At 46.2% G+C, this 25,276-nt stretch overlaps 1 protein-coding gene across 2 annotated transcripts; it reads left to right on the top strand.

Moving 5' to 3' along the window:
• Positions 1–15,910: 15,910 nt before the first annotated feature.
• On the top strand, positions 15,911–23,528 carry TRAF5 (TNF receptor associated factor 5; the record flags this gene model as incomplete). 2 transcript variants are annotated; one of them, XM_081997052.1, is made up of 10 exons in its annotated part: positions 15,911–16,595; positions 17,271–17,324; positions 18,619–18,720; positions 19,295–19,459; positions 19,778–19,855; positions 20,234–20,308; positions 20,579–20,671; positions 21,617–21,757; positions 22,264–22,432; positions 22,951–23,528. In XM_081997052.1, the coding sequence occupies exons 1-10, from the start codon at positions 16,377–16,379 to the stop codon at positions 23,526–23,528; spliced, it is 1,674 nt and encodes a 557-aa protein (XP_081853178.1). In that variant the 5' UTR covers positions 15,911–16,376. The 2 variants fall into 2 exon arrangements, with proteins under 2 accessions (XP_081853178.1, XP_081853177.1); XM_081997051.1 differs by having other exon boundaries at positions 15,911–16,591; positions 17,267–17,324.
• Between the last annotated feature and the right edge of the window lie 1,748 nt (positions 23,529–25,276).

Here is a 25,276-nt window from a genome sequence, read left to right on the forward strand (position 1 = left end):
ATAGCATTTAGAAAATTATTTTTGCTTATTCCTGAAATGGTGTTTGAAAATCCTTCTAAATCCATTTTGTTATTAATTAGATTTGCCCTTAACTAAAATGAGACATTATTTAAAAATGGAATATGTTCTCCCTAGTTTTTTTCACAGATAAATTGAATGGTCTAACAATCAGTTTAGCAGCTGGCTAAGGTCTTTTTTTATGTGCAAAGGGAAGTTCTTATGCCATCAGATCCTATTTCATTTGTAAATCCAGTATTAAAGTTTGATAGTTGTGGCCTGACTTGCACTTAAGGTGTTGACCTTTATAGTTTAGTTCTTCATTTAAAAATATTTTCAGACCAAACTTGATTTCCCCCCCCCCAACTCTCACTGGTGTGCTGAGGTCTCATGTAAAAGATCCTCCTTATGAATTTTCTTTTGCATCAGAGTAGATGCTTAGCCACTATGTGAGCATCAGATGACCTCTCTAAGAAAAGCAGCATTATAAAACAAGCACCAAGGAATTTGTGGTCACCAAAACTTGTGTTCGGAGAGTCGTGTCCCCTCGCAAGCTACACACAAATCTGGCTGCTCCCCAATCGTTAAAACTGATATGAAACTGATCTGGTACATTTTGACATCCTAAGTATCTCAATTTAATTGTTATCTTCAGGATTTCTTTTTTTTTTTTTTTTTTAGCATTGAGTCTCCCAGTTGTGTGTATTGTACCTTTGCTAATTTTTTGTCTTGTCTCTTGTCGATAGACTTCAGTATGCAGAATGTTGGGTGTTGCAGTACAGTTGGCCAGCACCAACTGCTATAAAACTGTTCAGTAAGTTGTAATTCCGTTTAATCTTGTTTAAATATTCTATAACTGGGCAAAGGTGCTGTATTTGAAGGGGGGAGGGAGGGTCAGAGATAGGTAGTATTTCTTAATTTACATACACTGTAGCACACAGTAGGGAACTCCTAGCATTTGTAGTACTAAATAAGTATGTACATAGCAAAATGTCTTTATTGTGTGCTTCGCAGAATATGTGCATACAGTTTGCACGTCCTGTTTTGGGGGGTAGGGTTTGTTTTAAGCAGTGTTTGCCTGGAGAGTGATATGCTTGCTGCTTAATCAAAGGATTAAAGTTTCAAAGAAATCTGTGTCTTCTATTTTTATGTACCTTGTAATGGTCTGATATGTTAGGGCCCTTATACTGTGATTCTCTTCTAAATTCATTTATATTTTTTTAAGAATTAGAAATAAAATTATACAATGGTGTTCATTTCAGTGGGGGATTTCTTTTGCCGTATCTAGTCTCCTGTTTTGTAATGTAGTAATGAACTCCGACTTCAAGGTTGGCTTAATTTTGTCACTTTAAAAAATGTAAAATGTTTGCACACTAAAGTTTGGCAGAGAACGTGTATCCTACATTGTTCAAAGCTAATGTAACTCTACAGCTTTTTGTACAGTTTATTTTAGTTAATAAAGCAAAACGGTACTAAAAAATGACAGATTTTACAAATGCAAGGCATAATCTGAACGACATGTCTTCTAGGAACAACACTTGCAAAATATGGATGTACAAGAATTATCAGATTTAATTGTTGCACTTTAAAGCAGAATGGGTATGAAGTTAAGCAGGTATTTCTGCATTAATAAAACAATCACTAAACATTGCACATCATAGTAAAGCAGTGTAATTTGTCTTACAGTTGATCATGAGCAAAAGGAGTTATAGTTCCTCTGTCCTGAGGTTTTTGTTCATCTTTGTGGTGTTGGGATTTTTCTTAAATCATGCAGTATTTATTCTGGAAACTTCACAGTTCATAGAAGACAAATCAGTAGCTTATATGTGGGAGTTTGTGTATAAAGAGAGCGGAATGGAAGAGTTGCAGGAAGAGTTTAGGGTGAAGGTTAACAGAACTGTGATGTTGTTGCCTCTTGCTAGCAAAAGAAAGGAATACACTGAGATTACAGCTGGTGCTAGGCAGAAATGTGCTTGTCGGGCAAAAGCAAACCCTGAGCAAAGACAAACATCTTGAAATTGTTTGCTTAGAGGTGCCTTTCAAAATGCAAAGGAAGCTGTAGAGCAGCTAGCAGCTGTCACAGCTCCAGTGCAAAACCGTGTGCGGTAAATCGTGCTGAAGACAGCTTCGTAGTTTTAATAAATGTGGTGAACCTCCAGCTTTTCCTGAGGTTGAAATAGCTAAACCTCGGAGTTTGCCTTTCTCTGAGGGAGTTAAAAGCAGGCACCGCCACGACAGACATCTGCTTTAAGATCACAGGAAGTTGTATGTGAGAGATAAATGGGAAATATATAAACTCTTTAACACCATTTACAATCTCTTACAGATGAATTAGGCATTAAAAGTCTATAGTTGGGTAGGGAGGAGAGACAAAATATACAGGCAACAGTATCTGGGCTATTTAATGAGCAACTGGCCAGTTATATAACAGCCATCCTTAAAATTGATATTTAAGTACAACTTCAGGAAAAATTTGCTTCCTTTTCACCACTAGTGAAGGCTGGTACTTTTCACTTGCCTCAACCATTTAGTCTTAAAGCTCTCTTTTGTTGTAGTTTTGTACACTGAAAGAATGCTGGCAGCAAAACAAATCCTCATTGCTGTTGCTGACTTGGAAGTTTTCCCTTGAACTGGCCCAAACAGAAGCACTGAGATTCAGGGATACGGCTTCGTCTTCATGCAAACCAGGTCTCCTCTTCTGCTCGCTGCATCTTAAGAGTTGCAATTTTAGCAGTAGCACCTGCACCCTGATCTTTGATGACTCTTTTGACAGATCTTTGTCACCACAAAGCTCTGTTTTGGGGAACTATAACCTTCTGCATTAGAAAGAGGATCATGAGTGCAGCAAATGTCTGTCTTGGGAACCTGATCCCATCTCCAAAACTTTTATGTTTATAAATACTTAGTTACAGAAATGTAATACCTGTTGTTCTGATGGATGTTCCTGTGAACTTCCCGGACAAGTAGTACGCAGACTAATCGGAATATTCCTAAAAGCTAGGAAAAAAAGAAAGGAAGTCCTCAATTTTTTTGCAAGAGGGAGTGTTTTAAAAGGTCTGTGTTATAGTAACAGCCTCTACACCTTTGCTGGACTTCCAGAATCTTAATGCAATATGGACTGACACCCTTGGGAGGGGCAAGTCGGACTCATTTTAGAAAAAGAAGCATCTTTCTGAAACCATTTTATTGCTATTCTTTTTAGAGCTCATCTTAACAGTTTCTTTTTCCAATTGTTTCTTCTTTTTCAGCTGTAGTGCTTTCGTGCATGTGCTGGCATAGTATTTTCCTTAGAGACTGGTTTTCCTGGAAGTGGTTTAATGAGAGACAGAACAAAGTGCAGCAGGAGGTGGTGGAGAGCGGGCGGTAGAACGACTGCATCAGTACCACTGGCCGGAGAATGGCTGCGTTGTCTGCGGTTGTAAAAAATCCTTTGGTATATCTTGAGTAATTCGCAAATAATACTGGCATTCGGCAATAGCTAATGGCTGGGTTCTTTGCATATTTAGCGGGGTTGGGGGTTTTTTTCCATTTCTGCACCATAGAGGTAAGTAATAAAAAAGAGTAACCATGTTCCAGGCAGGCAGGCGGGGATGTGAGGCAGGTGCATTACCCAAAGGCCGAGCAGGTGAAGTCTGCTGATGCTCGCCACCATGGCGGTGCTCCTCGGCCCGTCCAGGAAAACGAACTTCGAGGCCCGCGGAGGACTTTTGTCCTGGCTTTACCACATCTTCCAAGAGCCCTTGGGAGGCTGCGGGGCGCGGTGGTGAGCTCGGAGCCGGCGGCGGTGAGCAGGGCTGCCGCGGAGCCTTCCGCAGCGGCGGCGGCCCGGAGCTAACGCCTTGGATTAAAGCCGAGCGCCGCGGCCGCTCCCGAGGCCGCAGGGGCACCCGGGAACACCGTCGGCCTCCCGAGCGGCCTGCTGCTGTCCCCCCGGCCCCGCCGGGGTCTCCCCGCCCGGGGGTTGCCATGAAAACGAAAGCGGCTCCGGCCGGCGGCAGCAGCCAGGGGCGGCGGGGGCCGCACCGGCGCTTCCTTGCCGCGCCCCCCGCCCCGCCGCCGTGCACGGAGCCGCGCCCCGCGCAGCCAGGGGCGGCCCCGCACCGGCGGCGGCGGCCTCTGCGGCCCCTCCGCTGCCCCGCAGGGAAGGCAGCGAGCACAGGTGCGGCGGGGCGGGCGCCGGGCCGGGGCGGGCGGTGCCGCGGGGCTCACGCCGGGGCCGGGGCCGGGGCCGGGGCCGGGGCCGGGGCTGGCGCCGGCAGGTGCCGAGGGCGTGTCGGGGAGCGGGGCCGGGGCTGCGCGGGGCCCGCGGGCGGCGGCGGTTGGTGCCGGCCGGCCCCGGCCCCGGGGCGCGCTGGTGGTGGGGGGCTGGCGGGAGGCCCCGGGCGGTGGGTGACCCCCTCTCTGTGGGCTCTCTCCCTGCCCCCGCGGCGCTTCTCTTCGCGGCGCTTCTTCGCTGCCAAAGGAGGCCCATGTAGCGAACCTGACCTCGGTGCCCCCCGGAGTTTCGCGCTGGCGTGCAAGAGCCCCTCTCCGCTGGCGCTGGAGGCTTCCCCCCGGCCTCCAGCGCCGAGCCCAGCCCTTGCCCGGCGCGCTGCGGGGCGGTGGCTCCGCTCTCCCGCTGTCGGCCCCAGGGATGCTGCAGGGAGGCGCGGGCCAGGTGCGAGCCGGGGGGGGTGGCAGGGCCCAAATTTTGGGGGCTGAGAAGGAAACAAAAGAGCAGGGGCTGCTTGGATGAGCACCGTCGCGGCGGCTCGGATCTCTTTAGACGGCAGGGAACCGAAGCCCGTATCCCCGCTGGCACCAGCTGAATTCTGCTGGGGGGAGGGGATTTCCCCTCTGTGTGTGTGCAGGAGGACCCAGCCGGCCTTTCCCCGAGGCGGTAGGCTTTGACCAGATACTTCCAACACTCTTTAAGATGCAGAAGGAAAAATGGAGAGCTCCTGTTGTTGCACTCCGTGAATCGCTTTGCCTGTTGTTAGCTTGGCTGCACCTTTCCGGTGCCAGCCAAGAACAACTTTGCTCACAACTTCCGCTTTATTGATACGGGCTGGCGGAAAGGAGCACAACGATGTGCTAAAAATAGCTGGGTGTATTCAGGTCAGGCATGGCTCCAGACTGGCAGCGGTAACACGGTCGTCTTTTTAAACCGCCCCAGCTGATTCTACACGGAGCACGCAGGCTTAACGGTGAACGTAGAATTGAGGCACTCTGGGATGCTCCCGTGCAGGACTACCGGCCTGGCTAGTACTGCGCTTCATCCTGCTTCATCTGAGGACTGCACTGAGTTGTTGCTTTTGATCTTGGTGCAAGCCGTGGTGGTCGTGTGTTACACTCGGCCTATAACCACTCAGAGTAACTTCCTTTGCTGTTAGCCTTGGTTATCTTTTTTATTTTTGTCACGTGGAGCAGTGTTTGCCGTGGGTGAGGACCCCGGTGTGCCAGGAGCTGCATGAGCGGAGGGCAAAACCGTAGCCCTTGGCTGAAGGGGATTTACAGTTCAAGTCAGGAGGGAGGGAGGGACAGGCATGATAGCCGGGGGTTGCAGCTTATCAGAAGCTAGTTGTTCCCACAACGAGCTTGGCAAAGGAGATCTTACAGAGGAGATTTGCAGTAGAATAGCTGGCTAATATCCCTCCCAAAAAAATCTGCCCTCCCAGTACACGCTTGCTCAAATACGTAACAAGGACGCAGTGGAGCCTGGTATCATCATGAGATGAAACCAGCCCTTTTAAACCGTCAGAGGCGATGCAGAAGCAAGTGGAGGGAGACTAGAATAGGCTTTGAAAGTCAAGAGGTTTTGGTGCAGTGAGGAAGTGGAAGGACAGACAGAGAGGTGATGTGGTTATAGCTGCGGTTTAGAAAAACGATCCCTGCGGCAGCACCCTGGGTGGATAAATAAGTAAAAAATTGCATTTTAAGAGAAATGAGCATTTGTAAAACCAGAGGAAGCGGAGGAGGACTGACAAGAGTTTTATTTGTGTAAGTGGCAAGAAATACTGTATCACATGGAGATACGAAGCAGAAGTTGGTGAGACATTGTGAAGACCTAACGCTCTAAGCCCAACAGAGGGATGAAGGTTATGGACCAAAGTGGAGTACGAGCTGGCTGTGTTAGGCTGGGACACTGTGGAGCTGTGCAGAGGAAGGCCTGTTGGGGAAGGCTGGGGGCTGCGGGCTACCTCCAAGCTGGTGGTCACCCGCAGCCTGGATACCGGAGGAGAGGCCCGTGCAGGAAGGTGATCTCTGGCCATAGGGCACATCTGTGAGTAGCTGGCAGGAAACTTCAGCTGAAGAGGTATAAGCTGCTGAAAGGTAAGATTTAGGGTAACATCAGGAAGGAAAAAAGAAAAGCTTGTGGCGCTCATAGAAACTGCAGAGGGCACAGGAGGATATACCAAAGGAGTAATTGCAGAGCTTAGAGAGGATGGGGAATTAACATCCAGGGGAGGAAAGATTTGAAAGCTAGAAAGCTGCTGTTGGAGACTTTGACAAAAGGAATTTCAAATGAGTGCAGAGATCAGAGACCAGACAGCTCTTTATTTCACCCTGCAGGCTCCCTAATCGGTCTCACTAAGACGGGAGCATAGTTTTTGCGTAGCCATCAAAGCACAGAGCTGTGGTGCAGGTCAGGAGCTCTTCCTTCTGTGCTGCATATTGTTTGGGTCACTTTGCCAAATCCCTGCTGTGGGCAGCTACAGGCTTGTAGGGTGCTTGATCTCCCGGCCTGTATTTGTGTTCCATCTTTAAGCTAAACTATAGCCCTCTCTATCTTCTTCAATTCTTTGTCTGGCCCTTTGATTTTACATAAGTAGATGTTATTTATCATCAGTAAATAGCTGACTAAGGAGAGATGTTCCTCTCTCTGGCCCTCCAGGGAATCTGTGTGAGTTGTAACTTTTCTTGGGCTCCTGATCTTCTTGAGACGGTTGATGATGGCTGCAGTGATAGGGGTTGTTCCTCTCATCTCGCAGCCATGCCGTTCTCGGCAGCGGCTAGCGGCCGCCCAGAGCAGCCTGCCAGCCCAAGGGTGCTGCTGCAGGACCCCCGGCTGGCTGGGGTACCTTACGGCCAGCACGCCCTCGGGTCTGGGCCCCGAGTCACAGGAGTTCAGAACCTCTTCTTTTTGCTTTCTGGTCCTTTTCTGTCCAAGTTTCTTGGCGAATGACTGTGAAGGGTTAATATTCACACTTAGTCGTTAGTCCCTTATCTCTGCCAGTTTGGGCCGCAAGTGCAGTTGTTCCAGCCTCTTCCCTCAGCCCAGGAAGGAAGCTAACCCCCTTACCCTGCTGCGTGGCTGAGCTCGGGAAGGTGAGGAAACTTGAGTCATGCATATTGTTAATAAAAGTGTTGCAGAAATTTCCATAGTCTCCCCAGCTTGGTCTTGCAACAAACAAACAAGTGTGTGAGAAACTGTCTGCACCCTAAACCACAGCGGTTTTGATACGGGACTGCCCAGAACGCTCTGTAGTTAAAGCATGTTTGTCTCTGTGGGTGGGACTGTTAAAGCAAGTTTTTGTATGTGATATACTGATATTTGCATACAGGGATTCTCTGAGGGTAAGTATGTTGCTGTCTGCTTATTTTGCAGAAGATAATATGGAAATGTAAAAGTTTTTTTTTTATTATTATTATTATTACACAAAGCCAGCTAGTGACTAACCAAACCTCAAGAAGAGGAACAATCTGCAAAGCAGTTTTTCCTGAAGTAGTGGCTGCGACACACGCAATGATCAGACCTGTGCCAAGTCATACGGTTTTCAGTCTCGTCCACTACATCCGTGCACTTGAAGCTGGAATGTGGCCCTTCCTAACTATGAAAGAAGCAAAAATCAAGGGTTTCATTTCTTAATATTGCCTTAGAGACAGCAGGTACAAACAATTCCCAGATTGTTGTCCCAAAACAGGGTTCTTTACCTGGTGTGCAAAGATCTGATTACAAGGCCACTTATTCAATGAAATACATTATGGAAGGCTACTGGGCGCTATCTATAAAGAAAAAAATCTTGTCCAGTCTGTTTGTCTGTCATCGACATAAAACATTGTGTCATGGCAGTTTTTTTACTGAGGAATTACAAATGTGGACCTCCGTGACACCCGAGATGCACCTTGAGGTCACTAAAAAGAGCAACGTGGTTCACTGCTGGGAGCAATAGAGCTAAAACTGGTGCCAACAGCGAGAGCGGGGTTGGGTGCTGCCCACGGCACGTTTAGCACCTCCTCTGATGCCAAAAGGGGAGGTTCTGCCTTTCACCCCTCGCGGCATGTCCCTGCGCCTCGCGCCGGGCACTCGTCCGTGGCGGCGGCGGGGCTTGCTGCGTTTCTGCCTGCCTGCGGCCGCGTGCAGGTCGCATTTGGAGAAGAGGCCGTGTGAAAGTACCGCTCCCGGGTCATACCTCCGGGAATCTCCAGCCCGTCCTGTTTGATCTCATGGGAAGGACTTTAAGAACACAATCCTTTCCCCTGTTTTTGGTTTGGTTTGGGGTGTTTGGGGTCCACTGAACTCATGAATTCCTGAGGCCGCAGCGGGGGGAATTGTTTGCGCCGGGAACAAGGGAACACGTTAGAAGGCTGCGGTGGCCAGCCTTTGCAAAATTTGAGTTCATCCTAGTAATTTGGATGAATAACCGTTGAGCTGATTCACAGGTTTCTGTATACATGCTGATTAAGTTCTTCATTGAGACTAAGTCAAAGGGTCAGGGCTGTGGAAAATTAAAACCAAGACTCTTATGCCTGGAGTAGGTATTCGTAGCCAAACCAACTGAATGGTCAAAGCAACTGAAGTCCTGGATAGTGCGTCCCCTTGGGGCAGAGAAGGAGACATAAACTTAAAAGCCCCAAAGACCTAGTTCTGTGAAATGTGTAATGGCCTATCATATGTTAGGAAAAGCGAGAACTTCACTTTGGCTCTAATATATTCAAAGAAAAAAATTAAAACCCGTTAGTTGTCTTGCTCTCCGTCCCTTTTTGCCTCTTTTTCGGTAACTTTTGTTTCTTTATGTTGTTCTGGTGTCTCTTTTGCTTCATTCTGTTTCCTAAATGCTGTTGCTGCCTGTCTTTGTACCCACCTTGATCCCCTTGAGCCTACTTGAAACTTGGTCAGGGTTTCAGCACTGCAGTTGGTGCTGGAGGAGATCGAGGGCTGCCCATGAACAGTAACACCGGCCTATTGCTCTCTACTCATCTGCAGAGTGAAATTGTTTAAAATTAAGATCCTGCTCCTACTCAACTTCTCCATTTGGGGTTTTCCCCAAAGCTTCCCAGAAGCAGATGGTGCTTCCTGGAGCTGTGCTCGCAGAGCACTACGCTTTCAGCAGCGCTGCCTCCTCCCGACGAAACCGGCCAGGTCGGTCCTTCCTCCCCAGCGGTCAGGTTCAAGGAAAGCCCACGTACGAGCTGTTTTGCTCTTCTGATGTCAACCTGTGCAGAAGTTGTGTATAGTCAACAGCCTGACCAGGGTGCACCCTGGGGACAGGAGGTCATGGCAAGGACAAAGGAATATTTTCTGGTTTAAAAAGCTTGACTGTAGAAGTGAGCTTAGGCTGCGTCTAGAAATACAGCTTGGATCAATTTAATTGATCCCATAAAGAAGGAGCATGCCTTTGAATCGATGCCTTTCCCTTTGCCGCTGACCTCAGCGATGACTTGTCTGTTCCAGAGCTTCAGGGAAGGTTCAGGAAAATATGCAGGGGGTTGAGATGCCTCCTGGGAGGGGTGATGGAAATTGAAATAGGTTAGAAATGCTGTGGGAGCAAGCTCAGTTAAAGGGAAAAGGCTAAAGAGGGTATGTGTTGCATTTACTGCAAGGTAGAATAGAAGCTTTTTTCTAGTATTTTAAATAATAAGTGACTTAAAATTTATTGCTTTTATAGAAAATAAGATGTCTTACTTCAGGGGAGGGGAAAAAAACCCGAAAGAGACGAGAAAGCCAGGGGAGGGGGCAGAGAAGACTAAGGGAAGAGTGGGGTTGGAGATGGAGCCCGTGGCCCTGCAGCACGTTTTGGTCTGGGGAAGGAGGCTGACACAGAGGCAGTGGAGATGGAGGCTGCCAGGAGTCCTGTGTGCCCAGTTAAGTTCGGGCTACAAAATCATTAGGGTTTATGGCCACTTCATGTATTACAAACCCAAATATAAACACTTATTTTTTTTAAAAACGGATTTTATTTCCGTTGGAGAGTCCTGGTTTAAATGCGAAACGCCCGTGCAGCCGGCAGCGTGAGTTGAGGTAGTCGCGCCGTGACCGAGCCGGTGCCGTTTCCCCCGGGAGCCGTCCCTTGGCTTCCTGCAACAAGCGGGTCCGCCCGGGCTCGCCAGGGCTAGCGTGGAGGGATTCACAGCGTTGGACCTGGGTTTTCCTTACGTCCTTATGTGTTTCCTGCTGCCCCTGTATTCTTTTTTTCTTTGGTCACATCACTCACCGCTTTTGTGAGAGGTGAAAACTCCTCTGTATCTCAGACAAAACCTGAGAGAAAAGTTCTTGGTAACCTTGTGTTGCTCCAGATGGTAAAATCTGCAGTCCCCACATCAACGCAGTAAGGGAAGATACTTTTCAATGGCTCGCCTTTTGTCCCAACACTTTTAAAACATTTTTAGACATGATCTTTTCAAAGCTATGCTGGGGGATTTCCGCTGCCTTGCTGTTTTAAAATGCTCGTACTGTTGTTTAAACCACAAAGCTTACGCTGGCGCACTCTCTCTCTTGCTCGCTCTCTCATTTTCTCCCCATTGAGGACCAGCTACTGTTTTCAGGTACGGCTTTACCAAAACTTGTCTCGTTAATACTGGCAGGAGCCTCACGTTGCTTGAATTATTTCTCATCTCTGAAGGGCTCTTCAGGGGTGAGCCGTGGCCCACGGGGGTGTGAGCAGCACGGGGCTGCGTTGGGGGAAGGCTGCAAGACGCCAAAACATCTCAGGAACCGAGTTCACCTCCTGAACAGGCAAAGCGGTGCTGGGGTGTCGTAGGGGTGAGTGGAGGTGCCTTCTTACTGAAATTTTTGGTGGTGCTTGAGAAGGTGGTAAGACATCCAGATATTGCTACAGAAGTGATGGGAACAAAGTTATTTTCCAGCTGAGAATGAGATTATTTTAAGGCAAAAGTTTTCCATGTTACTGTAACAATATTGGGTTCATTAGACGTAGAGAGATTTCTTGATAAAACAAAAAGTAATTAATGATTAGGAGATCCAGGGAAAAGCGTAGATGTAGCAAATAAGCAAGCTGGCTGTAAAATCAAAGCTACCTCAGCACCAGACACACTTTGTTAGTTGTAAGAGTATAGTTTTTTAAAAATGTTTTTTAAATTGCTATCTGTGTTGTAATCTATGCCTTGAAAAAACCAATGAAGTCTAGTCTTACGGGGATTTATTGTAATGCTTCACTGTAAATGCAAAGGAAACCCTACCGTCTTACTCTGCTGATTGAAAATTTGCCTATGGAGATTAGCAAATTGATGCTTGCTTAGTAAGGTTTTACTGTGCTTTGAGAATAAGGTGATACTGGAATTTTGAATTGGAAAATACTGTCTATATACAAAAGACAACAAATTTGTTCTGCTGCCTTCTGTAGCAACATCCCCTGCGGGGCCACAGGCACGTACCCAATGGAAAATGATTGCTGTTAGAAACGTTCTCTCCTGGGTACCAGCGGGTCACTGCACCGCGGTTTTTAAGCGATGAGGATGGCAGCAGAGCAGCTCCCGAGGCTGACTTGCTGCCGGGTGAAGTAGGAGCGAGCCCTGGGTATCAGTGGTGGTGGGTCTGTGTTGGTGCAACTGAGGGTCCTTTCCTTCTGCAGCCCCTGGGCTGGGGGGGGCGCAGATGATGCAGCCCGGGTGCTTCTCCCCCATGAGGACTCTGCAAGTGCCTTTTCTGGTCAGCAGTCAAAACGTTGTAACTCTTCCTGGGTTGGAAGGGACAAGGATGATCCCTCAGTGATGTCAGGTGTCATCCTCTGCTGTTTTCACATGTCTCCATATAAGCTGCTGTATCTTAAATGTGTAGTTCAAAGTGTATAGATTTTTTTGGTCATTCTTTAGCACTCTGTTACCTGTTCTGCTCCGTATGTTAAGAGTTGGGGCATATATTTCTTGTCCCCAAAATGTAGTGGTTTTGTGGAGGACCTTCTATTAATAGTAAATCATATAACTTTGTTCTTTTAATTAAAAAATACTGGAGGCAGTTAATCTACCTAGTTTATAAGGCAGCTAGGAGAGGGACATTTTAATGCAAGGTACGTTCCCCTCCATCATATTTCTGCCTGTCAGCTCGCAATGAAGTGAATTGATCTTAGACCTCTAAATTTGACAAAACTTTCCTCAGTGTGACTAAGACAGGCTTCCAGTTCTGGTGTACCGTAAAAAGTACGTAAGTTTCAGAGGGAGGGACAGGGTATCTTCTAAGGCTTGTCCCTACCAAGTGCCTCAGGGCAAAGCGATAGTGCTGGACTAGAGCTAGAGGTATAGGAACAAAGCGTATAACTTTTTTTTCTGGGGCCTGTTGTATGTATTTCATGAAAGCATGATTTTTCTCATTATCATGTCCTGCTCGTGTCTTGCTCCATTCCTGAACAGTAAGACATACCAAGCGTGGAGCATTTTAACGGAAAACGTTTGGGCTCGGTTTGGTGTGGCGGTAGTTAAAACAGGATATCCCACATTTAAGAAAGTTTATTTTTGTTACCAAAATTCTCCCTCTTGGATTCTTTCCAGTGAGGTTAAAGCATCTGCATCGTATGAAGAGTTGTTCCAGAAGTGTTTTGCACGTGCTGCTGTTGGTGCAGGCAGGGCTGGGATGCCAAAATGGTAGGAAGGGGCAGCTGGGAGCTCTTCGTACCGCGCTGCCATTGGGCTCCCACTCTTTGGTAGCCGTTTACAGGGCTTGGGCTTAGCTTCTTGTGGTTCGTACTACTTTTCTATGCGCGGTCAGAACTAATTTTATTCATTTCAGTCTATGGAAATTCTTTTTTTTTTGACGTGTGGATTTTCAATGTCCATACATTGGTGGGTTTTTTGTGTGTGTGCTGTCGCGGTGGAGTTGCTATGGAAATCCCTTTTTCCCGCATGCATTGTGCACCAGCCACAAGAGCATCATTATGCAGCATGAGCCTGCCGCTCTCTAGTATTTTAAAGCAGCGTTACAGTTCGCACACGTGCTGAAAAATTGCAGTGTACGCAAAGAAGGGACGCCTTCCCATTGCTCTTAGCTATGCGCAGGCAGAAGTGAAAGCATACCTCGTCTCCTACGCAGGCCAGGCGTTAACGTAAGCAGGAAATTGATTCAGTTAACCATCGGTGTGCTCTCGCTGTCACAAAAAAGCACTTTTTCCCCTGACCATTTCCCTTTGGTTTCAGTTCAGGGAGCACGGGCGCAGGCGCTGGAAGCCAGAAGTGAAAGAAGAGCTTCTGCAATCCGCCCTGAGTCACCGGCGGGCGCTGAGATGGGAATTACGCGCCGCCCGCAATGGTTCGGATCGCGCCCCGCCGAGCACTGGCTGGCGGTAGGTCTGGCAGGGCTGCCGTTCCGTGGCTCCTGTGAGCCCGTCTCCCCGGCTGATCCACACGGACGCCTCTCCGGCTCGGGTGAAGCCTTGCCATCTGCAGGCCCTCTCCCGGGGCAGCCGCTTCCTCCAGCGAAAGAGCTGCAAGCCCCGCAGCAAAGCCCTGGCGAGGCTGGCAGCCGTGGCAAACGTCCCAGTGCTCGGGGCTCCCGGAGGCGCACCCCTTCTGCCCTCCGAGCAGGCAGGCTCGCCTTTTGCCCGAAGTGCTCTTTCCCGTGCCCTGAGGTGCCCTCAGCTGTGCAATGCGCTGCTGAGCGAGGCTGAGCGGGAGGAGGCGCTTCCCTGGAGATGCCGAGAGCCTCCTTTTTTAGGAATGGGATGGGGTCGGGGGTATCGGTGCATCCTGAAGGCGCTGGAAGAGATAAAGGCTCTCATCTCAGCAAGAGCGTTGGAAGGCATTGTACCAGAGCAGGGTGCTCCTTGCAGAAAGAGGTGGGAATGAATGTGGGCAGTTTAATTAGTGGCAAGAGCTCCGAAGGCGTCTCTGGATGGGATTTTAGGCTGGTGACTGCATTTCTTCTTAATGCATGACATAACCTTTCTGCCTAAAACATTTGTAACATCGTTCACCCCAGCTGGAAGTACTTCAGGAGTTAAGGTAGAACCTTAAAGGCAAAAATGGGTAAAAAACGGGCTCTTTGGGGTTTTTTTTTACGTGTTCTTACACAGTGCGGCATTAGCTTGCTAAACCATACCATCAGATGATCTAAGTCCTGGAGTGTAGTAGAACGCAGGAAAGTGGATGCCGTGTAAATGGGAGAGAGCACTACTGAGAGAGAGGAAGGGAACGTGTTTTGGGGTGCTTGCCGACCAACGACAGAACGCGTTTGTAGGAAATCTGTCCTGTGGGTAGCCTGCGCTGTGGAAGTTAACGGTGGCAGCTCTCCATCTGCCTTTGGGGCAGCAGGCGCGCTCTGCTGCTGGCGTCTGCTACCAAGGCGGCCCAGGCACAAGGCTGGTAAGCCCTCAGGCTGCGTTTGGGTGTGATGTGAGGAAGATAGAATTGCTCCCGATTAAGCGTCAGAGAACCAGGAACCCCATTTTCAGAGGAGAAAAGGTCAGCTGTTTAAAAATGAAAGGAGCGACACGGACAATCATCTCTGGTTTGAAGCAGAGGGCTGTTCATTTGGAGGGACCAAGCAGGGTTGGAATAGTAAGTCTTTATGCCTGGAATGTGATTAGGGCTCGTATTCCTGTGGGTTACCAATATTAGGTGATCAGCTGTGCTGGAGTAAGCCTGACGTTCAGCCTGGTGGAGGACCGGGAGGCTCTGGCAAGCTGGGCAGGTGAATACCAGGTACAACCACAAACGAGGGTGCTGAGTTACAGGAGCAGGTAAATGTTCGTTGTGAAATACATTTCGCTGGTTAAGTGCTTTGACTTGATTTTGAGTCAGGTACTTTACCTGTTGGCAGGATTTCCTTCCCCAGTATGGGATTTTAAAGTAGCAAGGAAAATGATTTTAAAGTAGGAAGGAAAATGGATGTTGCTTTCTGAAGGCCAGGAGGTCTGTGGCAGAGCTTGAGCTCTGCATAGCACGGTACTAATCGCTGCTTTCATGGCCAGGAATCCATCGCAGCAGGGGGGTAGGGCAGTGTGTCAGTACTTGGCATGCTGTTTAATGCCAGCGTAAGGTTGTCAATGGTGATGTGTTGGCCCTGCTTCCCTCCGAAAGCAGCAGATACCCTCGGTGACCTTACAGGAGCTGAGTCAGAGCTCTCCGAGGGGTGCTGATGCCAGTAAGAGTGACTCGAGTGACTGGCGGGGAGGGTGATGCACACAGAGGAGAAATAGCATCCCGTAGCACAGCTGTAAAATTGAAGCACTTCCCCATGAAACGATCCGAGAGCTCAGGTGCGTTGTGCTTTGGTACCCATCCTGTAAGGAAAAAGTGTCTTCTGAATGCAAAGCCGCAAGCAATGGAAACCAGAGTGGCTCTGGGTCTTGAGCTGCTTGCAAAAAAAGTACTGCGAGATCAAGGGACCGGTGGCAAATCTCAAGGTCTGTGACTCAGGGCTGGAAACAAATGTTGCTGGTTTTTCCAATTGGAAAACTAAGATTGTATTCCATGCTGCGTATGAGCTTTCGTAGGTTGAGAGAAAAACTTACATCACACTTCTGATTGCAATTTTGCTTTTCTTCTTTTTTTTTCCCCACAATTTCTTTCAGGCAGGATTAATATAGCCAAGAACTTGCACATAATTAAATAAAACTTTGAAAAAATAGGACTAGAGTTTACCGCTATAAATGAGTGATCAGCTGGGAAAAGAAAGATGTCAAGTTAAGAGGCTTTGACTCCTGTAACACCTGAACTGAAGGTAAAATCCCCTTGTTGCCTTTTTTTATTTTTGTATGCTCCTTGCTGGAAACCACAAAGCTGTCTCTTGCTTGAATGAGTGCAATGAACGCGTGAAGTCATGTGGATGGCCTCTATGTTAAGTGGAGACCTTCCTGGTGGACATTAGGGCCAAGACTTGGCCTTTGCTTTCCCCAGCCATGTCTGTGACTCGTGTAATTTTTTTGAGACTAAGAGCTGCTGCAAGAAAATAATAAAAAAAAAAAGATAAAAATCTCTGTTCTGGGGAATAATTTTCAGATTGTAAAACTCCTTTCTGAAGTCAGTGCTTGTCGTGTCATTTTGTCGTTCTCTGAGCATTTTGTTGTTCTTCCATTGTTGGCACGTTCCCTCCAAAATCTGTTGCACCCTGCTGCAGATGACAACCCTCCTGCGAACGGCAGCCTGCTGCAAGGGGTAGCCGAGGCGGCGTGACTGCCAGTGAATATTTGAAGGGGTTCTTCCTGCCTCTGGTTCCCGGTGCAGCTCCCATGGCCTGTGACGAACCCGCTGGTCTCTCGGGCATCTTCATGCGCCAGAACTCCGCCAGCGCCGTCTCTCTGGACTTCGAGCCGGACGCCAACTACAAGTTTGTCGAAACCTTAGAAGACCGGTACAAGTGCACCTACTGCCACCTCGTCCTTCGCAATCCCCACCAGACGGGATGTGGCCACCGATTTTGCCAGCAGTGCATTCTTTCTTTGAGGTTAGTGCAAACTTCTTCTGCGCCCACAAGCTCCCCGTCCTCCCCCTCCTAAAAAGAAGTAAATGCTGGAAATACAGCATGTGCTGTGTGGTGTAGCCGAGGGCAGGATTTGGCCCAGAAAGGCTGTGGAGGAGCCTGATTATGTGGATGGATGTCCCCATTTACCTTTTATGAATTTTAGATGTTTGCTGCTTTCTCTCTGTGGGTTGCCTCCCTTTTGCACTGCCTCAATACGTATTTTATTTTCCTTTATCTGGAAGCCTTTTAAGACAGGAGCCATTAGATCTGCTTTTGCTGGTGTAGCAAGGAGTGCACTCTTTGCGTTGGGCAAAGGCTGGGTTTAATGCACGTAATGGGATTTTTTCAGATATGACATTTGCGAGCAGCAGATGGCCAGAGAGTGACAAAGTCCTCTTAATTAAAAACCATCTTATTAACACTCGTAGGACAAACTCGGCTTTCTGTTACATATTCAGTGTCACAGATTCATAGCCTTTTAGAGCTGTGGGCAGAATTTGGCTGTGTAGTTGCCAGATGAAAGTGTTTTTGAAGCGCTTTTTTGCTTTTTCACGGTATCTAGTACTGATTTCTGCCCGAGTCAGATTCTAGCATAGCCCAATTTCATAAAATAAATGAAATTTTCTGTGGGTTAACATGACTCTTCTTTTGATCTAGAGAGTTGAATGCAGTACCCACCTGTCCTGTCGACAAAGAAACAATAAAAATGCACGAGGTAAGTGGCTGTAGTGGCAGTTGCTCCAGCAGTCAACATCTGCTTGGAAAGAGCAAGACAGCTGAGAACAAGATGGCTCGTAGTCTGTTAGTCTTCAGGGGCAGAGCGGGTTTTGTCTCTGAAATTATGCTAGGGGAAGCAGTGTATTCGGTGGTGCTCTCCCAGAAAGGAAGTATAGGTGTATAGCTAAAGCTTTATTTTATACATCATGTTCTGAACTGATTTCATTTTAGTCTTCTGTATTTCCAGTACACTGTTGAAGAGTTTCACAAAGTTTTAAATCTTCCGTAGTCATCAAATGCTTTTTTTTGGTGGAGAGTTTGTTGAATTGCCTTTTTAATGCCCCATCTTGCTGGGGTATCTTGTTTATTTGATTGTCTTTGTTTTGACTTGGTTATAATTTACTGCCTTAACGATTTCCATTATATCTCATTAACCCTGCAGACTTAATTTACTTTTGGGTAACTTTTTAGCGGAAAAGATAAGTTCATGCTGCTTATTTTGCAAGCTACTGATTATTTCTGGGGTTTTTTTCATAATGGTTTCTTTTGTCCTTATTACATATATACACCAAGGCTTGAAAGTATGCTACATACTTGGTCCTGCCAGAATGAATTTTCCAGTGAAATCAAATGTCCCCTTCCTCTCTCTCCTGCTCCTGATAGGAGACTGTAATCAGACTGTCCACGTGATTTTTGTTTTTCATTCGCTGTCTTCTACTTTGTGCAAGTTCTGATGGCAGTCATGCAACAGTGAGCAGCTTCATAACGCTCCTTATAGGAAGATCTCTAAATAAGATTGAAAGTTTGCTCTGGGGCCTTAATTTGCTTCTGCCTACACAACTGGGAACGGTGCTGTTTCTCAGAGTCTATAGAAGGGATATCTCAGCATTGTCTCCATCCCAAAGGCGTGCTGCGTGCTTGAACATTGGAGCTGCGTGCAGAGAACTGGTTTGGCCTTTGGGGCCCGTTAGCTCCAGCTGCTTTCTTCCAGATGCAGGCAGGCTCTGGCAGTGGCTTTGTAGCTCCTGAACTAATTCTGCTGGCTGTGGGATGGATCAGCATCTGTCAAATAACTATAAGGGGAAAAAACCCTATGCTTATTAGAAAATTCATGTATGTTTTGATTTATATTTTTAGTATACATTTTCAATATGAATCATCAAGAACCATACTTGCAGTTATGGAGTCTACACTTGTGTGCTTAAAAGATCTCTTGTGATGTTTTGCTTTTTTATATTCTTTATAACATCTTCTGTGACTGCATATGAAGGCTGGCTTGCGTCCTTTTACAGGTATTCAAAGACAACTGCTGTAAAAGAGAAGTTCTCAACTTGCATGTGTTCTGCAAAAACATTCCTGACTGCAATTCAAAAATAATTCTGGGACGATATCAGGTTAGTTTGGTTGATCAAATTTTGAAGCCTTTGATTTTCAGGCAGAGTCTGTGTATTTATTATAAGCTAAATTCCAGTGATTGTCTTCAGACTTCAGAGTTATTATAGCAATGTGGCTTAAGTACATAGATTATGACTTAGCTATACGCTGTAAGTAACAAATGTTAAGCTCAAAATATTATGGCTCTAAGTTTGTTCCAGCTTTGCCTTAAGATATTTGTTTAATAAGAACTGTTTGCTTTATGTAGCTTTAGTATATCCATAGAGCCTATACATACCTACTGTATGCTTAGGTGCCACGCGATGGTCGATTCAAGAAAACCTGCCAAGGTGTAGTGGCCGTTTTGGCCTCTCTTTGATATATCAGTTGAATGAAAAGTGGAAGTCATACAAAGGTCTCCCCAAATGTTCATGTTCACTTTAGTTTTGAGACTGGAAAAGGAGAAAGTTTATGGAGGAAAGAGTGTTTGGAGTTTTGTTTGTTATCAAACTGCCAAATGTTTCTGTGGGTCTGTTGGGCAACTGGAGATGCGATGAAATACTCTGGGGTTTAATCCGCTGTTGCATGTTGCAGGAGCATCTTCAGCAGTGTTTGTTTGAAAGCGTGCAATGCACTAACGACGGATGTTGTGATCAAATCCTTCGGAAAGACTTGAAAGAGCACTTGAACCAGCACTGTAAATTTCGAGAAGAAATGTGTCAGTACTGTAATGAATATGTGGTCTTAATAAACATAAAGGTAAGATTATAAAGCATTCACTGGGAATCCATAGCACATGTTTCTTCTCAATGTTGCTGAGGGAAAAGTTTTCAGCGTTGCAACGGGGCTTAACAACTCCTGAAACAAAATTTGGCTGAGTAGCTGATGGAGAAAGTATAATAAGCATGCTTTAAATAATACCAATTACTGTTGCTCTCTTATGAACAACAATGCGATATGGGGCTTGCACGTGTATGTTTGGGATTACTTTTTGCATGCTAGAATGAAAAGCTTCCTCTATGTATACCACCTTACAAAAATGCAAACCATTGCCTTGTTTTGTTTCTTCTTCCCCAGAATCATGAGAAAAATGACTGTCCTGACTACCCTGTGCCTTGTCTCCAAAACTGTTCACAAATAATTCTGAAAAAGGAGGTACTTTTATTTTTTTCATATACTGTGATTCAGCAGATCACGCATGTTTATGAAAACTGAACATTACGTTGCAGACTACGTTGGCCCGTGCCAATAAAGCTTCACTGCTCTAAGTGTTTCCTTTGTTTGGTCCTAGAAGGAATCCATGGCCCAGCTTACGAGCGAGGTATTCGGTCACTGCAAAGCATTGGCATTTTGCAGTATCAGGAGAATGTTGGGCTTGCTTATTCACTGTGAATACTCATTTTCCTCTTTACATGATCGGTGGTGTCATGACACTGGCCTTTATTCACCCTTTATGCAGCCATTCAGAGTTTATCCGTAAGGCAAGTTACTTAATATTTATTTCATTGCAAGTTTCTTTGTTAATACACACAGATTGAAAAGCACCACGCTGTGTGTCCCGAGGCAGAAGTGGACTGCCCGTATAAGCAGTACGGCTGTCTTGTAAAGGTACTGTTTTATAGATCTCTGTACTGGGACTGGAATTTGTCTCCCAAACCAATTGGCATAATTATTCAAAATAACCCGTTGTTGTTCTTTCACAGCCATTTCTAGTATTGGCTAAGGTGCTGTACTAAAGAATTAGGACTGCCATTCCCTCACTTTCAAAGCACAGAGGAGACATTTTAAATGCTTGCATCAATAAATTTTTTATTAACAGCTTCAAAAATCTGCGTATCTTACTATTTTTTCTTTCACTTCCCCCTCTGCCTCACTAAGGTTAAAAGAGGGAAACTTGCTGAACATGAAAACGGCGCCCTGAGGGAACACATGCTGCAGATTTTAGACAAGAACTCCAAGTTGGAAGAACAGGTAAGTCATATTTAACGAGCACTCTTCAGCGGTGCTTGGCTGGTTGGACGACAATACAAGATTCTGCATTTGTTGCCTGGTTTAGCTCAGCTACATTTTAAAAGACTGTTTTTATTGCCTTCGCACACCTCGGAAGTCAGAATAAGCTCTTCTAGTGAAGTCAGTCAATTGGATGGAAATCCCTCTGTGCTCAGGCACGTATATTCTCCACCAAGCACAGTGGGAGGCTCGTTGCCATCTCTTACCTCATTTGCTTTTGGTACCTGCTTACAGTGAATACGAGGTTTGGAGATAGAGCATTTTAAAGTTTCAGTGGCTGGTCAGATTGCTCTGAAAAGGAGCCTTTAGATGCCCCTCTGTAGAGGCAGCACGGAGTAGTGCAGAGCCAGTTGCAAGCACCTTGCCACTCACGATCACTTCTACGGCTCCCAGCAGGTGACGCTGGGTGCATGCCCAACCCTACTAAGGTGAATACATCCTGGCTTACTCTTTTGCTTGTTTATGCTAAAAATAAGTGCCCCGCAGTGCTACAACTTGATTTTGGAGTTAGTATTCCTCACTGACTCATCTCTTTTACTGGTTAGACCTCAGTAGAGGGGGGGAAAAAAATGTATATACATACACATAGAAACACACATGCACATGTGCGCATGTAAGTATGTATTATCTCCCTATAGAGACGAATGGATCATCATGATGGGGATGAGAGATAAGGAGCCTCCTTGCACCTGTTGCTTCATAGATCTATTAAAGAATACGCTCATATTCTGTTCTTCCCAGCGCTCATCCATGAATTGTGAATTAAGTACTGCTATAGCTAGCTAAGTTAGAGACTTTGCATTGTAAACTTTTCCACTTTCTCCTATATAGTCACTTATGTTTTAATCTGATTGATGTATGTTTTGGTGCGCCTTAGCATTTTTACTGGTTTTTTTCCATCTGTAGATATCTGACCTGTATAAGAGCCTGGAATGTAAAGAGATTAAAATCCAGCAGCTAGCAGAGGCTATTAAAAAGTGTGAGAAAGAATTCAGACAGTTTACACAACTGTTTGGTAAAAATAGCAACTTGATGGTTAGCACACAGGTGAGACATTAATTTTACCTTTTTTTTGACAATTGCCTTCTTGTATCCTTAAATGCGTTTATCCAGTAATAGCTGTTACTAATAGCAGGGCAATAACAAATAAGGTCTCCCAGACACTTCACAAGCCCTTCTTGTTTTTTTTACAATACAGTATTGTCTTTTCATTTTAACCAATAAAGAAGTTTGGATATCTGATCTGGGCAAAAAGCACTGTATAAATCCTCATGGCCAGATCCCCATGGTGAATATGTGGGTGCAAATTGGAATAACCAGTTGAATGAAGTGATGCAGTGCGAATGGATCTAAGGCATGGCTTCTCAGTCACAGAATGACAAACAAATTGTGAAGGAGCATTTGGATACGTTCCTAAGCCAGCAGAGTACTTTCAAATGCACCGTAAGGTTATTACTGACATGCTAAAGGCTTCTTTATCTTATTTCAAATTAAATGGCTGATTTTATCAATGTCTCCGCTTCCACCCTCTTCCAATGGCATCAACTGGGAAGGCTCTGGCCAGTCACCTGGATAAGTCTGCACGCCTGGAATCACAAGTGAAACAGCTAATACAGATGGCAAACCAGCAGCAAAGTAAATTAGACTTGCGACCCCTGTTTGACACAATTGAAAATGTAAAGCAGAAGATTGCCCTGATGGAGACATACGATCAGCGCTTGGGTGTGTTGGGACTTTTGTTTCTTTTCTGCAAGGGTGGGGGGTTTTTCCTGACTTACTGGTGGCTAAGGAGAGGCTCTGGTGCTACAGTCAGTCAGTTGCAGCTGCTAGCCAGAAAGGGCTTTCTTTTTGCTTTTCCTGCCTTCCCCTACTCCACAATGTCTCCTAAATTCCTGTGGCACCGCAGGGCCAGAGAGCTGGCCTTGGTCAGGCTGGTGCACTGTGATGGAGGCAGTGGTACTGCCAGGCATTAAACCTGGTTTGTAGTTACTGATTTACCTTATTCACCAGCTGCAATTACGATAAAAAGAAGTGAACAGGTGTTAGTTACACTAATTAACAGCCTGTACTCAGGCTTGAGTAGTTCAGTATTGTCAGCTCGACTCTGGTTGCTCTTTGTATCCAGTGCTTTGACAGTTTTATTTTACTAAATGTTTTTCTCTCTTTTTTTAATTTTTTCTTTTCTTTTTTTTTTCCTCCTTTTTTCGTTTTTGCCCCCCCCCCCCCCCCCCCCGCCGCAGTTGTTTTGGAAGGTCAGTCCAGCAAACACGATCTCCAGATCAATATTCACAAAGCACAGCTCAATAAAAATGAAGAACGGTTTAGGCTTTTGGAAGGCACATGCTACAATGGGAAATTAATCTGGAAAATCACAGACTACAAGATGAAGAAAAAAGAAGCGGTGGAAGGCCGTGTCCTCTCCATATTCAGCCAGCCCTTTTACACCAGCCGCTGTGGGTACAGGTTATGCGCGAGAGCCTACCTGAACGGGGATGGCTCAGGAAAGGGAACACATGTCTCTCTCTACTTTGTAGTGATGAGGGGGGAATTTGACTCACTGCTACTGTGGCCTTTCAAGCAAAAAGTTACACTTATGCTTTTGGACCAAAGTGGGAAAAAAAATCACATTGTGGAAGTCTTTCGAGCTGACCCCAATAGCAGCAGTTTCAAAAGGCCGGACGGAGAAATGAATATTGCCTCTGGATGTCCACGCTTCGTTCCGCACACGGTCCTGGAGAACACAAAGAACACCTACATCAGAGATGACACTCTGTTTTTGAAAGTGGTTGTGGATTTAACCGACCTGGAGGAATTGTGAAAAGCATGCCCAATCAAATGTGACTGCTTTAACCATTAAGAAACGATTTTTTGGTGACTACCAGACATGCAATAGTGAATTGCCACTAGTCAAGCTACTAATAATGTTTTGAGGCTTTCGGACTGCACAACAGACAATGAATTGCCAAAGCATCAGCCTTTCCTTTTTTAACCTATTTTTTTCAAGACTGCGTTTTTAAGGCAGCTAGAAGTCCAGTCGGATGTGAACACACATTTGATCCAGACTCAGCTCAGCCCAGGCTGGAGGCAATGCTTAGCTCCTATCACCAGACTGGCGATTGGAGATGAAAGTCCTCCAGTAAGCCCCCTGGAGCCCAAGCAGGCCTCTGGGCTCGGGTCCCTCACGCAGAAGTGAAGCCATGCCCAAGCATGCAAGTGCATTCCACCTGTCTGAAATGGAAGCATTTCAACATTAGCACATTTGAATCAATGGATTTGATCCCTCCACCTCTTAGATTTTTGAAGCGGGGAGAATGGCTTCAGTTAGGCAGGGCAAACTTTTGCCTGGGATCTTGCTTTTTTTTTTTAATATATTTTTTTTTCCAGAAAGCCCAGAGGAAGATGCCAATGCCTCTTACTTTCCTAGCCTGTGATTTCAGCTATATGGAGTACCCCCAGGTCACAATAGCTTTGCTATGTCCTTTCCGTTCCTGCCTAGTGCCTTGGGACTGATTTCCATTGGTGGTAAACATCCACAGTCCCCACCTGAAGTCAAAAGAAGCTGTGGGCGCTTCTCACCTCTCAGGACGTGGCCAGAAGCAGGGTACTTGACCAGCCTGCCAGCTCTTGGCTGCACTGCTGGAAGAAGAGTGGCAAAATTCCTGTGCTTTTGCTTCCACATCTGCGCAGAAGAGATGTTTTCTGGCCTACCAGCTCTACAAAAGGCAGGAAGAGCTTTGGATATCTGCTTGGGTAAAAGCCCACGTAACATGCACTGTTCCCCTCTGCTAGAAATTTGGATGTTTGGGAAAGAAGGGGGGAAAATGGATTAGGGAGTGAGGTTGCTGTAAGAAGCCAATTCTCACAGGTAGTGCAGCTCTTGTTTGTTAAAGGGCAGGACAGGCACTGAGGAACAACTGCTGACTATGAAGTACATCTGAAGATCTTAATTTTTATTCTAAGTTCCTTCCATACTGCAAGGGAATGTGTGCATTGTACAGGGTTTATTGGAGACGCACTAAAATCATCAAGATCAGGCACTGAGGAACAAGTGACAAAGAACACACGTGCCTTTTTAAAGCCTTTTGGGTGCCTGTAAGAGGGATGTAATTTGCACACTCGGTCACTTTGTTATTACAAGTGACAGAATTGTGTGTCTCTCATCTCTCACAGATCAGGTAGTGAAACACCACAACGTTATCCATTGCTCCTGCAGTCCACTGGCAGAGCAAACCCAGAGCTTGTCCAGAGACCGCAGGAAAACCAACCTGGGTTTAGAGTAAGAGTAAACTAGGTAGGATAAAAATCAAAATGGGGCACAGACTGCAAGGCATAAGGTAGAAAATTCCAGAGGGCAAATGTGGCAAAATCAAAAATGCCCTTTTTGTGTGGGATGTTGATATCAATTGTAATAAAACGATTTGAGGATTGATACTCAGACAAAGGCAGAATATCGTATTTTGTATCTGCAATCTCATTGCTAGGCGTCTGCTTTCCCACATGGTTTCTAGGACGTAATTCAGAAACAAATATTTTCAAATTCAGGGGCGGAGAGGAAGAGACCTTAGT

Source organism: Phaethon aethereus, assembly GCF_964289735.1.
Source record: "Phaethon aethereus genome assembly, chromosome: 3".
NCBI lineage: Eukaryota > Metazoa > Chordata > Aves > Phaethontiformes > Phaethontidae > Phaethon > Phaethon aethereus.